This window comes from Vitis riparia, chromosome 8 (genome assembly GCF_004353265.1).
Source record: "Vitis riparia cultivar Riparia Gloire de Montpellier isolate 1030 chromosome 8, EGFV_Vit.rip_1.0, whole genome shotgun sequence".
Lineage (NCBI taxonomy): Eukaryota > Viridiplantae > Streptophyta > Magnoliopsida > Vitales > Vitaceae > Vitis > Vitis riparia.
In genome coordinates this window covers 10250683-10269291 of record NC_048438.1, presented here as the reverse complement: position 1 = coordinate 10269291, position 18609 = coordinate 10250683, and the positions used below count along the sequence as shown (strand labels likewise).

General features: G+C 36.8%; 1 protein-coding gene across 1 annotated transcript; it reads left to right on the top strand.

Moving 5' to 3' along the window:
• Positions 1 to 850: 850 nt before the first annotated feature.
• LOC117919659 (regulatory-associated protein of TOR 1) lies at positions 851 to 18609 on the top strand. The gene is made up of 23 exons (XM_034836874.1): positions 851 to 1562; positions 3817 to 3919; positions 5167 to 5249; positions 5333 to 5491; positions 5580 to 5696; positions 5829 to 5986; positions 7915 to 8069; positions 8181 to 8325; positions 8413 to 8491; positions 8656 to 8757; positions 9513 to 9596; positions 9682 to 9792; positions 10010 to 10372; positions 10989 to 11178; positions 11391 to 12005; positions 12125 to 12454; positions 12574 to 12697; positions 15049 to 15173; positions 15282 to 15427; positions 15568 to 15669; positions 17101 to 17186; positions 17463 to 17547; positions 17748 to 18609. Exons 1-23 carry the CDS (start codon positions 1272 to 1274, stop codon positions 18084 to 18086), a joined length of 4092 nt encoding a protein of 1363 aa, XP_034692765.1. The 5' UTR covers positions 851 to 1271; the 3' UTR covers positions 18087 to 18609.

Below are 18609 nucleotides of genomic sequence, written 5' to 3'. Positions count from 1 at the left end.
CTTTTAGATCTAAATTTAGACCATGGAAAGCATCATGTATCATTGCAGTGTAGACATTGGACATACTGATACTGGAGGCCTGCGTCTCCTACATCATTCATACTTCAGATGCAAGCATCTTCAATGGGAAACTAAGCCGACGTCGTTTAGTCGGTGGCTTCGGTTCACTTTACCATCAAAATCAAAAGGTGGCTGGCTAAGCACACAATATGATGAAATGGGTTCCTCAAGCTCATTGGATACCATAGGCTAGCAACTGCCACTTTATCAATCAAGAAACTTCTACCTTCCCTCCCAAATCATTCATGCACTTTTTGCCCTATTCCCCCGCCCCAAAAAACAAACAAAAAAAATCATTCATGCACTTTTTATTTATGAAATTTATGGGTTATGCTCAATTAATTGGGATTTGAAATTGTAATTAAAATATTATATTCAATGACTTGGGAGTTTGAATTTGAGTGAAGAGTGAGATGCAAGTCGAAAATTATAGACAGACAGTTAAGAGAAAGTAACAAAATATAAAATTTGTCAAATTTTGATAGTTAATTTTTTAGGAAATGATGTGTTATATTTTTAAAAATGTCAATAGCTAATAAAGGCATGGATATTTTTTAAACAGAATCCACGATTTTTTTTTTATTTTTAATTTAATTTAAGATATCCGCGTTTATTTGGGATTAATGCGATTATTTTAATAATGAGAAAATAAATCAATAAAATAAAATAAAAATGGTTAATAAGGGAAAAAAAGGGAAAATAGGCATCCAAGAAAAGGAAAAAATAATAATAATAATAACGGAGGAAAGACAGCAACACACAATGGACATAAACCCACACCCACAGCCACAGTCCTCTATTCTCACAAAATCCTTTTTCTCGGACCTCCTTTTTGCTCTGCCGCCACTTCTATATGCGCCTCCCTTCTCATCATCATCACCACCAACACCACCGCCGCCTAGGGTTTCTAGAGTTTTCGGAGGCCCACTGATCTCTCCTCTTCGGCATTTCTAGGGTTTTCCGAGCTGGATTCGCTCTCCTTTCTCAGGCGAATCTCCATGCGCCGCTGGTTTAGCGGCTTCGTTGATTAGGTTACAAAGGCCTCCTCTCGATCGCGTGATTGCGGACAAAGCGAGGCCTTTCGTGCTTCTTCTCCTTCTTTGGTTTTCGTTATGATTTTTTCTTGTTTTTGCTTTGGTGATGCGCTGGGCCGTTGTCGATTAGGGCAAGGTTGTTTCGGTTGTATCGCTTTGCGTTGGTTCTCGATTTGAATGGCATTGGGAGATTTGATGGCCTCCCGATTTTCGCAATCTTCGGTGGCCGTTTCGAACCACTTGGACGAGTGTTCCAGCCACGAAGATGGGGATTTGAGTTCAAATAGGAGGGATAGGGATTCTGATGCTGCTAGTAGTAGTTATACTAATGCCACTGCGACCACTAGTATGGCCTATTTTCCTCAGAATATTGTGCTTTGCGAGCTCCGGCACGAGGCGTTCGAGGCTTGTGCGCCATCCGGTCCGTCCGATAGCGGATTGGTCTCGAAATGGCGGCCTAAAGACCGAGTGAGTAATGGTTTATTTGCGTGCCCTCTCTGTTGGATGTCCTTCCTATCGTTTTTCCTTTTATCATTAATTAGATGATAATTTCTTTCTGGGTTTTATTTGCTTGATCACGGGGTTCTCTTGTTTACTACAATCATCCCTCTGGTGGAAGGTATACCTTTCACAGGAGAATGTAGGTATACAGAAGTTTGTTTGGAGGTTTAGATTTATCAGTTGCTAGGAGTTTTAGTTTTATCAGTTGTTAACTTCTGGGCGATGGGTGTCTATGACTCCTCGGCTGAAGGCAAGTATGTCACTACTTCACAGTTTTATAAATCAGGTTTGGTTGTGTGGGGAATTTAGGTTAAATAACATTCATGGCCAGCAAGCATAACCTTCTTTTGAGAAAGGCTTCAACATATTTGAGTTATCCATATAGTGTTAAACTATGTAGTTTGATCATTGCAATTGTGACATTATTCAATGGCCTTTGACCATCCTAGGCACCTTGGTAGTTTTCCTGTGTACACATCATATCCGGCATTTGAGGCATAGCACAAATTGCAATTTTTTTTTCCTACAAGAGTCATTAATTGGGTAAGTAAAATCTCCATTGCATTTAATTTTTTATGGATGAGTACAGGCTGCACCAAAAATCAAATATAAGCCCCGAGGGAAGAGGGAAGGGGGAGGGGGGGGGGGGGGGGGGGGATGTAGAATGTGAGAGAAGTAGTGCTTGCAGTCAACAGGTAGTTTCAACTCTTGTGAAAATCGTGGGTATGGATTTCCCATCCAATAAGAGCATAAAAAATTCTCCATGTTGTCTGTTTGCTTTAGTGGGTAATTTTTTCCTATCTTTTTGGTGTTGTTTGGAGTCAACCAAGAACCTCCCTGTCCCCACCCCAATCCCTTGCCACTTGAGTCAGGCCTCAAGGGCGTGTTTACCATAAGTTAACAGTTACTTCTACAAAAAAAGTGGTCATTTTTCCCATCCAAATTCTAAAAAGACCACAAGACTGCAAGATGAGTTGTAATTCTTAATACGTGCATCCTCCCTGCATTCCAGACCATCCACTAGTTCTCAGAAAGAAATGGGCATTGCACAAGAAAATCCAAGTCCATTTGTTAAAGTTTCATTGTGATAGAGGAGAATAGGCACAGTGAATAAATTAATGGTTGACATTTCTCCAAATTTTTGAAATTAAGCAGTTTGATTACAAAATTTTACACAATGTCATGATCCACACAATATCTGACTTCGCCGGACTTGAAGATTTGTGAATCCGCTTTGCTAGAAGAGTTCATCTCCATTATCTTCCATGGATGTATAAAATGATTTGACAGAGAAAGTACCTGATATATTCTGAGTCCCTGTGTTGACACCCATTTGAAAGGGCTCAATTCATCATTCTTTCACTGGGTTCAAAGAATTCACTCCTATGCTGGGGATTTCAGCAGAACTTGGAGACTGCTCTAACCCTGTCAGTGAGGGAAGTAGACCCTCATCCATACCTTTGTTTTTCACTGCTTTGCCATAAGGATTAGGAAATAAGATTCAAAGAATCCTATGGAACTTGCAGCACCATCCCAAAATCTTGTCCAGATTCTATTTAGAACCTTATATTAATTCATTTTATGAAGGCTCTTGTGATATGCAAATGGCTTTTGTAATCAACTTCCATAATGGGTGGCAACTTTCTGAGATTCCTCTTTTTGTGGTGTAGGCTTTGTTTTGCAAGTAACATACATCTTTCTCCATATTTGACCAACTTCCACCTTGAACCTCCATGTCTATTTTGCCAAAGTGATTTCTTGTGACTAATATGAATCAATATTTGGAGCCCCTCAATTTTCTTAATGCAGTAGGCTGTGTAGCACTTCTTGAAATGCCATTTTAATCCCTCCCCTTACTATCCACTAAAAAGACTCGATAATCTTTCTTATTTCTCTGCAATTGAGGTAGGTGCTGTAAAATAGAAAATATATTGGTAAGGTAGTAGGGAATATATATCCTGATGTGTGGATATGCTTTATATGTGACAAAATTTCCTCATTTTTATGGTCTACCACTTGCTTGCATGGAAATGCCTGTAGTATCATATGATTTTATTCTTAGGCATGTAATTTTTCTTTTCTTTCTTTTTCTTTTTTCTTTTTTATGATTGATGTTGTGTACCTGTAGTCCGATCTGGTCAATCATTGTGCTTGATGCTTACAAATTCATTATTGTACGTATTTAGGTCTGCTTTGGTTTAACTCCCGAGTTTTAATGCAGATGAAGACAGGATGTGTAGCTCTTGTTTTATGTTTAAACATTAGTGTTGATCCACCTGATGTAATTAAGATATCTCCTTGTGCCAGAATGGAGTGCTGGATAGGTACATTGATCACACTGCTAACTCTTTCCTATCGTCTTTATTTGTTCTGTAGATTGATCATAAACTTTTTCTATTAGTTTTTCTGCTGCTAAATGCTAACGGAAGTTTGCACATAGTTTTCCTTGGTCTGATGTGAAGTTCTTTCTCTTTGTCACACACACACAGAGACATGTACATGGAGTCTATGAGTGAGTGATAGGAGTCATAAACCATGAACACTGTTTTGTGTTCATCTTAATACACACAGCACATATACACATGTGTATACCTGGTGTTGAACCAATCAACATGCTTGTTGAACCAATTTGCTTGGTCTATGACTTTTCTTGTTCAGCTTTAGCTTTTGAAACTAGGAATACTATGGGCCTTTTATTCTATGCCAGTCCCCTTCATATTGAACGTTATTTACTTAGGAAAACCTTATGCTTCATATCCATTTGAGTTCTCAATAATTCATTCTAGATTGAAATGCAAGAAAAGCTTCTTTCTTCCACATCTATTATTTCCTATTCTTCAATAAGTTTACTAATTTGTTTTAAATTATTTTTATTTTGTATTTTTAAACAAGAGTGTGTTCTTGGTATTGATTGAAGTGATATAATGGAGTGAAGTCTCTTGAGCTTGGGTTAGGGTAAATTATACATATGAGCAGAGACTAGTTTGGCTTTATTCATAGAAAAGATGGTCTAGCATCCCGTAAAAAAGGATCCTTTTTTTTTTTCATTTTTAAATTCATTATCCCATATTATTTTTGTAATAAATAGGAATTAATTAGCAATGCAAGGTACCGATTTCAATGTCCTTGTCAGTACAAATCTCATTGCCAAACCACTTATGAAGATATCTACTTATTTTCTAAAAAAGACCGTTGTGTGAAAAGAGGAGTGTTTAAATTTATGCCTTGTTGCTGCTTTAGTATTTTTTATGACCGATGGACTTCATATATTAATCTGCTTATGGGTGCATTATCTCCATATTAGTAATTTTACTATTTGTCTACTGTGGGTGGGTGGGTGTGTGTGGAGGTCTTATGTTTTGGCATATGTCACCTTTTAGTTTCTAGTTGGCTGCTTAAAAAGGGGAAGAAAATGCTGGAAATTTGGGAATCTTTATGCTACAATTCCTACTGAACTGAGTTCTATTTCTATTCTTTGACAACCAGAGAGTAGAGTAAAAATAGATTGTATTTTTTGAGAAACTGGATTAGTCACTTTTGTCATTTTGCTAATATTTCTCATACTTTGCAGATCCATTTTCTATGGCTCCTCAAAGAGCACTGGAGATGATTGGAAAAAACTTGAGTGCTCAGTATGAAAGGTGGCAACCCAAGGTGAGGCCATTCTTGCTTCGAATTTGTGTTTTGCATTGCTGTATCAATTTAATTTTTAATCCAAGTTGTTGAGATGCAAGCAGGCCCGCTGTAAGTTTCAACTAGATCCTACTGTGGAGGAAGTGAAGAAACTTTGTAATACGTGTCGTAAATATGCCAAGTCTGAGAGAGTTCTGTTTCACTATAATGGACATGGTGTACCAAAGCCGACTAGTAATGGTGAAATTTGGCTTTTCAATAAGGTATTTTATTACTTTGAAGTTCTGCCGTGCTATTTTATTGATATCGCCTTTAGATTTTTCTCCTATTCTGACTGGTGTATTGGTGAAGAGCTATACTCAGTATATCCCCTTGCCAATCAGCGACCTGGATTCCTGGTTGAAGACACCGTCAATATATGTTTTTGATTGCTCTGCTGCTGGGACGATTGTCAATGCCTTCATAGAGGTATTCAACAGTGCCTTTTCTGTTAAATGCTTAATTTTTTAATATGGTGATTTTGGTTGTAATGATGCTAGAATTGATATCATTATTCTCTGATTCTCTGGATTTTAATAAGATTGGTTGATCTTCTGGCAGCACCACGATTGGAATGCTTCTGTTTCCTCTGGATCTGCAAGGGATTGCATTCTGCTTGCAGCCTGTGAAGCACATGAAACTCTTCCTCAGAGTGCTGAATTTCCTGCTGATGTGTTCACATCTTGTCTCACTACACCTATCAAGATGGCATTGAGATGGTGACACATGTCTTCTTGTTTGGTTTCATTTTAATTATTAGTTTAAGCTATGTTTGTAAAGAGAAATTTACTGTATCTGACTATTACATTCTTTATTATGATGCTTCCTTTGGGTCTAGCATTTTAAAGTTATGTTTTTTATTAGTTTTTATTTTATTTTTTGACTTTTCCCCCCACTTGAAATATAAGAAATTGTTTGTCTCCTGTTTATTAACAGGAATGTATAACTGTTGCCAACCTATTTCTAAGAAAGTGGTATCTTGGATGAGTAAAGGCACATTCTCTCACTTTGGGGAATGATAAAACTTGTGACTAAATCAAGTAGCAATTTTCTTGTGTGCCAAGCACAATATAGGAGTGACAGTTTTCTCATTCTTTGGATTGAATATGGAATTGTTCTGTCTTTTTGGGCTGGTTAAAATAATCCTTAAAAGCATTCCTTTTAGGGCTAGATTGTTATATTAGTCACTAACTCATAATAGATATTCTTGTAGGATTTTCTTCATTTCATACTTGATTTTAGATGTCATGCTTCTATTCACTATATGCTTTGTTTGTTACTTATTGTTCGTAGGAGATTTTTTTAAGAAGTTGTTTTCTTATTATGAAGTTCTATTAGTGTATTATTTTATCAGTCAAAGCAAAACACCTAAAAATTTAAATATTAACTTATTTTGTAAGAATATGATAGTCAATACTTTGTAATCTTTTTGACTAGTATGTGATGTAGTCTATGTGATTTTATTATATGGAGAACATTTCTTCATTGCAGTATTTTTTGTCAAACACTAGCCTAGCTTCTGTGCCCACTATCAATCCACGTGCAGCACCTTTTTTGGAGACTTATACTGTATATGGTCTCTTTTATTTGCTTCAAATAAGTTCTAAACAAATTAATTATGCATTATTTGTCACATGACTAAGTATTGCTTAAGAATATCCTGAAGTTCTTTCATCTATACAGACTCTGGAACAAATGCATATTTGTGGTGTGTGTATATAATTATTCATCTTTATTTATACATGGACACACTCACATTTGCATAAGAGACAGATATGCATACACTGTAAAATTCACAAACAAATAGCCATGTTCTTAAGATTTTAGTGAATTTTCTGGTCCCACTGCCTAGTGCTTGAGTGAGCATGCAACAATTGTGCATGCAATTACAGGTTGCAGTCTGTTTTACTGAAGGTAAATAACATTCATGTGATGCCCTTTTTCGTTAACTCTGTGTCAAGGTACATGAAAATCATGGAAATGTTGTGAAAAGTTTTAAAACAACCCAGAAACTAAAATCAAGACTATTTTCAATTGATCTGGCTTTTGTTTTTCAACTTTTTAACTTATTGGTTGGGCCTTTCATGGTCTTTTTGGTTCACCACCAGCTATCTAACTGCTTTCCTTGTTATTTTAATATTCTATGGCCTCCTGTTTGGTAAATGTGTACTTCCTCTTCTAACATAGGAATGCGTAAGTGTTGATATAATTCATCCCCCTGTCACTTGGATAAAATCTTAGCCTGAACTTTTGTACTGTAAGAGTTATCTGCATTAAAAGTCTACACTTTGTTTTTCTTAGGTTGAATCTTCACAAGTTAGCTGTAGTTACATTCAATGTAACAGGAAAGAATACATACATGTAAGAAATTTATTATTACTTTGCAAATAATTTTGCTTTTTGCTGGGTTTTGTCAATGGGGTGAGCACAGGTTTTCTGTCCTAATTTTAAGTTTTAAATTTCTTTAATATTTTTCCCTGTATTCTTCGGAACTGTTCTTAGAATTATTGGAAATATGTGTGTGTGATATGTTAAATGGTTGAAATAATTGATGACTTTCCTTATTGTTATTTTTGTTTATGATGTTTTTTGTTAATTGATGTATTGAGTATCATAATCATCGTATTATTATGGTGATGTTTCCTAGGTTCTGTACACGTTCGTTACTTCGTGAATCCCTTGATTATTCACTGATAGATAAAATTCCTGGCCGCCAAAATGACCGCAAAACACTTTTGGGAGAACTGAACTGGATCTTTACAGCAGTGACTGACACCATTGCTTGGAATGTTCTTCCCCATGGTAATTTAATTGGCTTACTGATTTTATGCAGCATGAGCAATCAGCTGTTAAATTTTTAATTTGTTTTTATTCTCCTTACGGTGGTATATGCATATTTATTTTGTGCTGCAGATCTTTTTCAGAGATTGTTCAGGCAAGACCTGTTAGTTGCCAGTCTGTTTCGAAATTTCTTACTTGCTGAGAGAATTATGCGATCTGCAAACTGTTCCCCTATTTCACAGCCCATGTTGCCCCCAACTCATCAGCATCATATGTGGTACCTACTGGAAATACTAGTTAAGTAATTTTGTTAAGTGTTCAATAATCCATTTGTCTCATAATGTGCCATGCGTGTGTGCTATAGGGATGCATGGGACATGGCTGCTGAAATCTGCCTTTCTCAGCTTAAGTCATTGGTTGATGATCCCAATGCAGAGTTTCAGGTGCACATTTCCTTAAGTTTGTGTTATACAATTATGAATCTCTTATTTTGGGTTTGCTTGGGTACTTGAAACGAGCATTTAGAGTACCTAGAAGAATGTTGTGCTGGTTTTATCATCTCATATGCCCAGTTACGACATTGATATCTATACAATGTTTTTTTCAGCCAAGTCCTTTCTTCACTGAGCAGCTGACTGCTTTTGAGGTATGGCTAGATCATGGATCAGAACACAAGAAACCACCAGAGCAGTTGCCAATTGTTCTTCAGGTAGGATATTTTCCTTGATTCCTATAAATTCCAGGACTGTAGTTTGGTCTTTGTTTTTTTCCCCCTTATATTATGGTGGTTTTTAAGTATATTTTTCTGGGATGTAGGTTGCATGATTCCTGCATCTCCCATCAAAGTTCCTTTTCTTTATTTTTTGATGGGTAAGGTGGGATGAAGATATTCCCTCTTTGTTGCTGTTCATTGGCTAAGTTGGTACTCATTCAGTCAATGACTCACTATTGATGGGAATTTGACTTGTTCATGATATTTGTTAGCCGGAGAGGTGTACCTGATAGTCTGGGTGTATCAAGCTTTGCTTATTTGTAGTATTACTGTTTATTTTGAACAAATGGAGAATATAATAGGCTTGAACAGAGTGTGAGGACATTTGCCTTGAATGCTGATGGTATGGGAGTAGCGCCTTCTGGCGTAGCCATTAAGTCATGTCTGGTGACAATTGCCTTGTATGGCATTGTTGGAAGTGCCAGTTGCTGGCATGGAAGTCAGTTCAAGGTTTGATTTGGTACCAATATTCAGTGTATGATGCTACATTAATTGAGTTTTTGGACTTTTTTTGTAAACTTAGGTAGTAACCAGATAACTTTTGCTATTTGTAAATTCTATATCTACATTGTATTCTCATGCTATCGTGATCTGTGTACCTCTTCCTCCCCTTGAAAAAAGAAAAAGAAAATCTTTTATTTTTTCCGCTTTTCTTTACATAGAATAATGGATAATCCAACTGTCTGTCTTAGGTTTTACTGAGTCAATGCCATCGATTTCGAGCGCTGGTGCTTCTTGGAAGATTCCTTGATATGGGACCATGGGCTGTAGATCTGGTAGTTATTGGCATCATTTCCATTTCATTTCTTTTTCTGTTCACAATATGTGATTTATTTGATTATGGGGTATTGTTCCTTGCAGGCCCTGTCCGTTGGAATATTTCCATATGTTCTGAAGCTGTTGCAAACAACAACTCCAGAATTAAGACAAATTCTTGTATTTATATGGACAAAGATCCTTGCACTTGATAAGGTATACTTAGAAGTCCTCCATTATTTTTTTCACAATATATTTGAGTATTTGAGGATGACAAAGTTGCTACTATTAGAAGACATGCTCCATATGTTCTTGATAGTTCTCACCGATTTGGTTTTGTTGCAATTATGCTTCTATAACTCTTCAATTACCCTCTATTTGCTAAATTTCCTACAACCGTCATTATTAAGAATCCTATCTTGTGTGATAATAGTCATGTCAGGTTGATCTGGTAAAGGATGGTGGCCACATATATTTCATCAGGTTTCTTGACAGTGTGGAAGCATATCCTGAACAGCGTGCAATGGCTGCATTTGTTTTGGCTGTCATTGTGGATGGGCATAAGCGGGGTCAGGAAGCCTGTATTCGAGCTGGTTTGATAGATGTGTGCTTAAAGCACCTTCAGGGTTCAATTCCAAATGATGGGCAAACTGAACCTCTATTTCTTCAGTGGCTTTGTCTCTGTCTTGGAAAGCTGTGGGAGGACTTCACAGACACACAAATCATAGGTTTGCAGGCAGGTGCCCCAGCTATATACGCACCTCTATTATCACTATTATCTGAGCCCCAACCTGAGGTATACCTTCTTTCTTTGTAAGTCTCTGTATTTTTATCTTTTCTTTTTTATTTTTTTGATAGACAAAAGAGCAATATAGATTAAAGAGCCAAAAAGAGAATACACAAAGTACACAGGAAGTTTACATGTGTGCTTCAAAGGAAAAACAAGAAAGCGCTCCCCTTATTGGCAATCTAACCAATTGATAAAATCAATCATAGAAGAGGACTCAAACCCTAGACCCCCTTTGGTCCATTCTAAAAAGTTACGCAGAAAATAGAACTTCAGCTCTTGATTTGAAAGCCCAACATTTTCAAAAGCCCTTCTATTTCTTTCTTTCCAAATAGCCCAAAACAAACAGAAAGGAGCAACATTCCATGCCTTCTTTATCTTCTTTCCAATGCAGTGACTGTGCCAACTTAGGGGCACTGCTTAGACTAGGGAATGCAACACCTGAACCACCACTCCAAACAAGGAGAAGACCAATTGCCATAACAAACTTGCCTTCGACTAATGAAGAAGGATGTGATTGTAAGTTCACGTGTACATGTGTGTGTGTATTTACCAGATGAATAATCAATTGGGTTCTCCACATGTCTTTTACTTCTTTATTAGTAACAATGCCATTTTGTTTCAGGTTAGGGCATCAGCTGTATTTGCATTAGGTACTTTGCTTGATGTTGGATTTGACTCAACCCGAGAGGGTACTGGAGATGAAGACTGTGATGATGATGATGAAAAGATTAAGGCTGAAATTAGTGTTATTAAAAGCCTTTTAAATGTTGTTTCAGATGGATCCCCACTGGTCAGGGCAGAGGTTGCTGTAGGTATGTGATAAGTCAACATGCTACATTTTCCTGTTAATTGTGTGCATTCAAATGTTATATTTTGTACATTTTTTCTTTTTCTTTTTCCTTTTGTGTGGTCAGTTGAGGAGTGGTTAAGGATAAGTTGTTGTTTGGGTGCTGTAATTGATAACCTCAGTGGACATTTACTGCAAATTGTGCTTGAGTTTTGTTTTATTTTTATCTTTTAACAGCTCTAGGACGCTTTGCCTTTGGCCACAACAAGCACCTGAAGTCGATTGCTGCTGCATATTGGAAACCTCAGTCAAACCTGCTGAATTCTTTACCATCGTTGGCTCATGCCAAAGGTACTACTAATGTATATACTAATCCAAACCAATACATGCCATATGGAAGTATTGTTCCTCCAGTTGGTCCTCTGTTGAGGGTTGGCAATGACAACTCGGTAACTCGAGATGGAAGGGTCTCCACTAGCAGCAGCCCTCTTGCTAATACAGGAATAATGCATGGATCTCCATTGTCTGATGATTCATCTCAACTTTCTGATTCTGGGATATTAAATGATGGTGTTAGCAATGGGATTGTTAACCATTCAAGGCCTAAACCACTAGACAATGCTATGTATTCACAATGTGTATTGGCTATGCGTGCTTTAGCTAAAGATCCTTCACCACGTATTGCCAGCCTTGGTCGGCGAGTTCTTTCTATTATTGGGATAGAACAAGTGGTGAATAAACCTGTGAAGTCTGCTGGTACTAGTGTTCGACCTGCTGAACCCACACTATTATCCCCAACTCCTAGTCTTATTGGACTAGCTCGTTCAACTTCATGGTTTGACATGAATGGAGGTAACTCACTCTTGCTTGGTAGCACTTATTTTCTATCTTGGTCTGTTCATGAGCTGTTGTGTGTCATTACTTTATATGTGTCTAGTTAAAAATTTTTCATTCCAAGCTGTTATTGACAGGTAATTTGCCTATGACCTTTAGAACTCCTCCTGTTAGTCCTCCTCGGCCAAGTTACTTAACAGGAATGCGGAGGGTTTATTCTTTAGAGTTCAGGCCACACCAGCTGAATTCTCCAGACACAGGATTAGCTGATCCACTTTTGGGTTCAGCTGGATCTTCTGGGGTTTCTGAGCGCAGTTTTCTTCCACAATCAATTATCTATAATTGGAGTTGTGGCCACTTCTCAAAACCACTTCTCTCTGCAGCAGATGATAATGAAGAAATATTAGCTAGAAGAGAAGAAAGGGAAAAATTTGCATTGGATCACATCTCAAAATGCCAGCACTCATGTGTGTCCTTTTCATTGATTTGTGCTTTATTCTTTTCAAAAGATTTTTGCTACAGTTTTTGCTTCTTTCTTTTTTTTTTTTTTGGGAACTATTCTGATTATGAATTGTTTTCTTTTCAGCTGTAAGCAAGCTGAATAATCAAATTGCTAGCTGGGATACAAGATTTGAGGCAGGGGCAAAAACAGCTTTGCTGCAACCTTTTTCTCCTATTGTAGTTGCTGCAGACGAGAATGAACGGATCAGGTATGCTTCTTTTTCTGTTTACTAATATTTAAGTAGATTTCATATTGAATGTGCTGATCACATCCTGAGGTCTACAGCATAGATAATAGCATGATTTCAGAATGGTGAAAAGCTTGCTTTGACCATTAAGTAATTCCAAGACTTCAAATATCTTAGGGGGTCATTGACCTCTGATTTGAATTTGTAAATGGTCAAAATTTTTGGATGTGGGGCTGAACTGAATTGAGCTAAATTGAAGTTGGATTTGTAATATAGTCATGGTTTTGGGATGGAAAGCTTAAGTGATGTTAAATTTGCAAAATAGTCATGGTTTCTGTGGCTTCATGCAACAAGTTGATCCAAATTGATGTTGGGTTGGGAGCTGATTTATTGAGGTTAATTGAAAGTAATCGGATCACTGCTTGAAATTCAAGGAGAAGTAAGAGATTGGTTCAGTTCTCTTTTAATTGTTTTGGTGTGAATTCTAAAAAGGAATATGGGAAATTTTGGATGAATGTTTTTAAAGGTCTGACAAATTTGGTTTGGAAATGCAGCCGTAAAATTTAACAATTCAGCAAACTGTGGATTCAGTAAAAAGAGAAACATTCAGAAATTTTGAATGGAAAACCGCCAATGTGGTATAAAATATACATTGATGCAAAAACTTGTATGATATGAGTGGTGGTGACAGGGGTGCAGCTTACTGGGTCACATAGTTCTGGATATTGAATGTTGATATGCTTTGAACTTGTGTTAATTTGATCAGATTTCATTTTCTTTTTAATACTGTTGTTATAGATGTTGTCTCCTTTTTGTCCCATGTTAACCAGTGATGTACCATATGCAGATAACTAACTCTGCTGGACAGGTTCCATGATGGTACTTTTTTATATCACATGCCTATGAATGCTTGTAGAATCCTTCTGGAACCAATTAGGTTGTGTTACTTAAACATTGTTTTTGGGCTACAGGAGATTAGGACCAAAAAATAATTCTAATTCTGATTTTCCCAGATAAATAATTTTCCTACTTTCCATCTATGATGATAAACTGCCAAACCTGTGACTGGTTGCTTGATCTCTTTAATGGTTTTGTGGCTAGATTGTGTTGCACAAAATTGTAAAAATATTGAAAGGATTTAAGGACCTTGAGGATGAACTGATTTATTTTGGTATTACATCCCATATATAAGGTTGTAAGTTTTTTTTGAAGCTACCTGTTGGAACCACTGTTACCATAGAGATACCTAGGGATCTAAAATATTTTAATCTTTTTGAAGGTATAAAGATTGGATACCTAAAAGGCTTGTTGGATAACCCTTTGCTTATGAAAATCGAAGTGCTAATGGGCAGATTTAAGTTTGTATGTATGAGATCCTATAGTTCAAAATTGGATCATGAATGATCTTTTGATTCTTAGTTTATTGATGGTAGCCGAGAAGGGGATTTTTAGTTTCAAATAAGATCATGGATTATTTTAGATCAATTGAGGATTATAGTGGATTTTTAATATCTAAGTTTAACGTGCCATTCTTTTATATCTAATCGTTGTTCCTGGCAGTATCCCTGGGAAGGGGAAGTTTGCTTCTGTTGTAGTGGGATTCTGAAACAGCAAAATTGTACTTCTGAAGTTTTCCCAGAAGCCTCTATAGGAGGGAAAGTTTGCTTCTATTGTAGTGTACTTCTGAAGCAGCAACATTGTACTTCATGCTATCTCTGTCTCTCTCTCTTGTGCTTCTAAAGCAACACAGGGTATACTTCTGAAGCTTTTCATGAAGTACAATTCTTTTAGATCCCATGATTGTCATGAAAGTATCCATTGGAAGGGAAAGCTTGCTTATGTTGTAGCATGCTTCTGAAGAATCAACATTGTACTTCCATAGCTGTTGATGCTTTATGCTCTGTTTCATGGAATTTGGCCAGGGCAGGCCATTTTTTACACCTCTACTTGTAAATAATTAAATATTCTTCAGTTTTTTAGTATATATCCTTGATAATATAAATGATTTACTCCACCAATTGCTTATCTTGAAAGTGTTTCAAACAAGGTTACATTCTCCATATCAACTAGGGTTCAAATAGGGTCTTCCTGAAGCAGCACATATTGCACTTTGGAAACTCAACTTCTGACGCTTTTGATGTTTGATGCTCTATGTGTGTGTATCGTTGGGGGGGTTGTGTCCTGGCCTTTGGCTATAGGTCAGGCCATTTTTCATGCCCCTACTTGTAAACAGTTTATTATTATTTCATTGTTTGATAGATACATTTGGAAATTATACAAGCCTAAATTAGGTGTTTGAATGGCTCACTTATCATCATTTCATTTATCTTTTCTGTTTGCTTATGCATTAATTCTTCATTTTTGTTTTTCAGGATTTGGAATTATGATGAAGCTACCCTTCTCAACAGCTTTGACAATCATAATTTTCCTGATAAAGGAATTTCTAAACTCTGCCTTGTGAACGAGCTTGATGACAGCTTGCTGCTTGTTGCCTCATGTAATTTTTGTGTTGATTGTTTGGATAATGATTGGATGGAGATGTTTTTACTTGTTAGAATGCTAGATTTTTTATGAATCTAAGTTTTACTTTCCCTACATTATGTAGGTGATGGAAATGTTCGGATTTGGAAAGATTACACACTTAGGGGTCAACAGAAACTTGTAACTGCATTCTCTTCAATCCAAGGTCATAGACCTGGTGTAAGAAGTGTGAATGCTGTTGTGGACTGGCAACAGCAATCAGGATATCTGGTAAGTGCTCGCTTATAGTATGTGTGGGTGTATGGTGTCTGGTTTTGGGTTGTTTTCATATTATTAGGTGTGAGGGTTGAAAGATTTCTGGTTTCTCCTCTGAATGCTCTTCAACTTTGTATTTTTGCTACTACAACTAGTATGCTGCTGGCGAGATATCATCCATCATGGCTTGGGATCTGGATAAGGAGCAGCTTGTTTATTCAATTCCTTCATTATCGGATTCCAGCATCTCAGCACTGGTGGGTTTTTCTTCTTCCTTGAACTGGCTCTGCACCTTTTTTACTCACAACAAATTTTCAAGTCTAGTTGCCTCAAATTTTCCTTTTTAGACGTTGGCAATAGGACCTCTGATGAAATCTAGAATTATTTTTTAAGTTACAAAATTTGAAAAGCAGATTGCATTAGAAAATGAATGTAGAAACACCAATTTGGCAGTGTTGTGTAATGGTTAATGCATTATTTGTAGTACTAATCTATCAAAATGTATTGACTTCATTTCTCTTGGAAAATTGTTTGAGTTTATTTATTTATTTTTCAACCTTTTTTATTGGTAAATTTTTGTTCCCATTGGACTTGAAAATGAAACCTCTCATAAATCATCCCAAACCCTTCAACGGCATCCTGCTTTCCATACTCTCTGTAAAGCTATTTTTATTTCTGAGTTGGAACATTGAATTAATGTTTAAAAAAATATATTTTACAATGTATTAGCCCAAATATAATCTTTTTCCGGTTTAAAGTCCAACATTTGACAGCATTGCATCCTCTTTTGGTGGTGGTTGGTGGTGGGGGTGGCTGGGCTTTGAGGAAGAATGCGATGGAATGCTCTTTTACAACATATTCTTTTTCTCTAGTACTTAAGGATGGGTACTTACATAAGTGATGGACTATGGTGACGATGATCTCATGAGATCTCACTTTGTATTGCTCTAGAATAATTTTTCATTTGCTGATGTAATCTGTAATACTAGAGGCATGAAAAAGTTGATAATTCAGGCATATCTGAAAAGTATTAATAGAAAATGCTGACTGCTTTAAGGAATCTATCCATCTTAATGTTATTGGACCTTGAATTGTTTTTGCATTTTTATATTGATGTATAATGATGTGTGGCAGGATTTATAATGAAGTTGATTTGTAATTCTTTTTTTTATCGTAGGTAGTTTGTTATGTGCCTTACAGATAGATCTTTTGGACATTCCTTTCAAAATGTAATTGGCATTATTACTGATTAACAATTCCTGTTCACTGACTCAGAAAATTCAGTAAATATTGAATGTTGCTGGGAATCTTTCTTCTCTTCCATATCAATACGAGTAATCAATAGGCTGTGTGTCATGCTGTTCCATTTTCTCTTGCCTTCTTTTTAGGCAGACAATGGTCATGACATCCATCCATTGGGAAACATTTTGGATTTCCATGCCAAAAATGATCCGTAGCTAAATATCTTGAATGGCCCCTGTTTGAGATTCTCTATTCTGTCATTCAAAGATTTGTTATCACAATATCAGCATCTTCCTTTGCCCTTGTGTATTTTTATATTTTTGGTCTCTTGTTGCCAGTTGCACTTTATTTATTGTGCCTTCCTGTTGGATGTGCTGCTTGTTGCTTGTCCTGTATTTTCTCTTGGTACCTTTTTAAACGAGTATTTTGATGCTTGCTCTTTGTAGTCTGCATCTCAAGTTCATGGGGGTCAACTTGCAGCTGGTTTTGTGGATGGTTCTGTCAAGCTATTTGATGTCCGAACCCCTGAAATGTAAGTGCTTTCCACATAATTTTCTTTTGGCATGCAAATGTTTTGTGCATCAGTGAAATCATCATTGCTAGTCTTAGATGATTCATTCTGTCTCGTTCTTGGATTTCAAATATATGAGAAACATGGTACAATCTCCTAGCTTTTCAGGATAAAACTATCTTAAATTTTGAAATCAGTCTTTTGTAATATCATTTTTTTTTATCTATTTCTCTGTCAATGTTTGTATACATTCATGTTTTTCATCCCTATTCTAATAATGACCCTTGTGATTTTTAGGCTTGTTTGTGCAGCACGGCCACACACTCAGAGGGTAGAAAGAGTAGTGGGAATTGGCTTTCAGCCCGGGCTGGATCCTGCGAAGGTAAATGGAGCAGCATGATGGTTACGTGCCCTTCTTTTTTTTGGTGAAAATTTGGGTTTATGATTTTCTGCAGCCTATCAAATGCGGTTATTTGATAGTCCTCATTTCTCTTGAAAAATCATTATTATAGCAAACATCTAGGTGTGATATATGTATAGTCTTACCTTGTCTTGCTTGGCTGTTTGACTGTCTTCCTCCAGATTGTGAGTGCATCTCAGGCTGGTGACATTCAGTTCCTTGATATGAGAAATGGCAATTGTGCCTACCTCACAATTGATGCTCACAGGGGCTCTCTTACTGCTTTGGCTATTCATCGACATGCCCCGCTTATTGCCAGTGGTTCAGCAAAACAGATCATCAAAGTCTTTAGCCTGGAGGGTTCACAATTAGGCACCATCCGATTCTACCCAACCTTCATGGCCCAGAAGATTGGATCTGTGAATTGCCTCACATTTCATCCATATCAGGTGCTACTTGCTGCTGGTGCCGCAGATGCTCTTGTCTCTATCTATGCTGATGACAACTCTCAAGCACGATGAATGCATATTCTTTCATGATTATATGCTTGATAACAGGCTTCAATTCGGAGGCTGCAAAGTGCACATCAACTTACATCAAGATATCACCAAAATCAGTGCACTTGGGTCTTCAGGTGTGTCACATTCTGCTGCCCCAATACCTCTTCGCACTCAAATGTTTCTGGAAATGCTGTCTGGGCATGCTGTGTTGAAATTGTATGCTATATATATTCATTAGCCTCCAGTGGAGAGGATCACACATGTTGGGAAGGAATGCTGGGAAGTTCATTGGAGGCTTTGGCAAATAATCTCTCATATATCTATACATAATAGGTTAAGGCGTGTAAATATTTTCTTCTTTTTTTTTTTTCCTTTATTTTTTCTTTTTCTGTTTCTTTTCCTTTTTCCTCTTTTGGGGTGTGTTTTTTCTTCTCCATCTCTTGGTTCAATTTGTAAAAGCAGCGAATTTATCATTATTATAATTTTAAGTGTTGCAGGCAAGTGAAATGGGTTTTTAGTCTGTGAAATGAAGTGCGTTCAAACC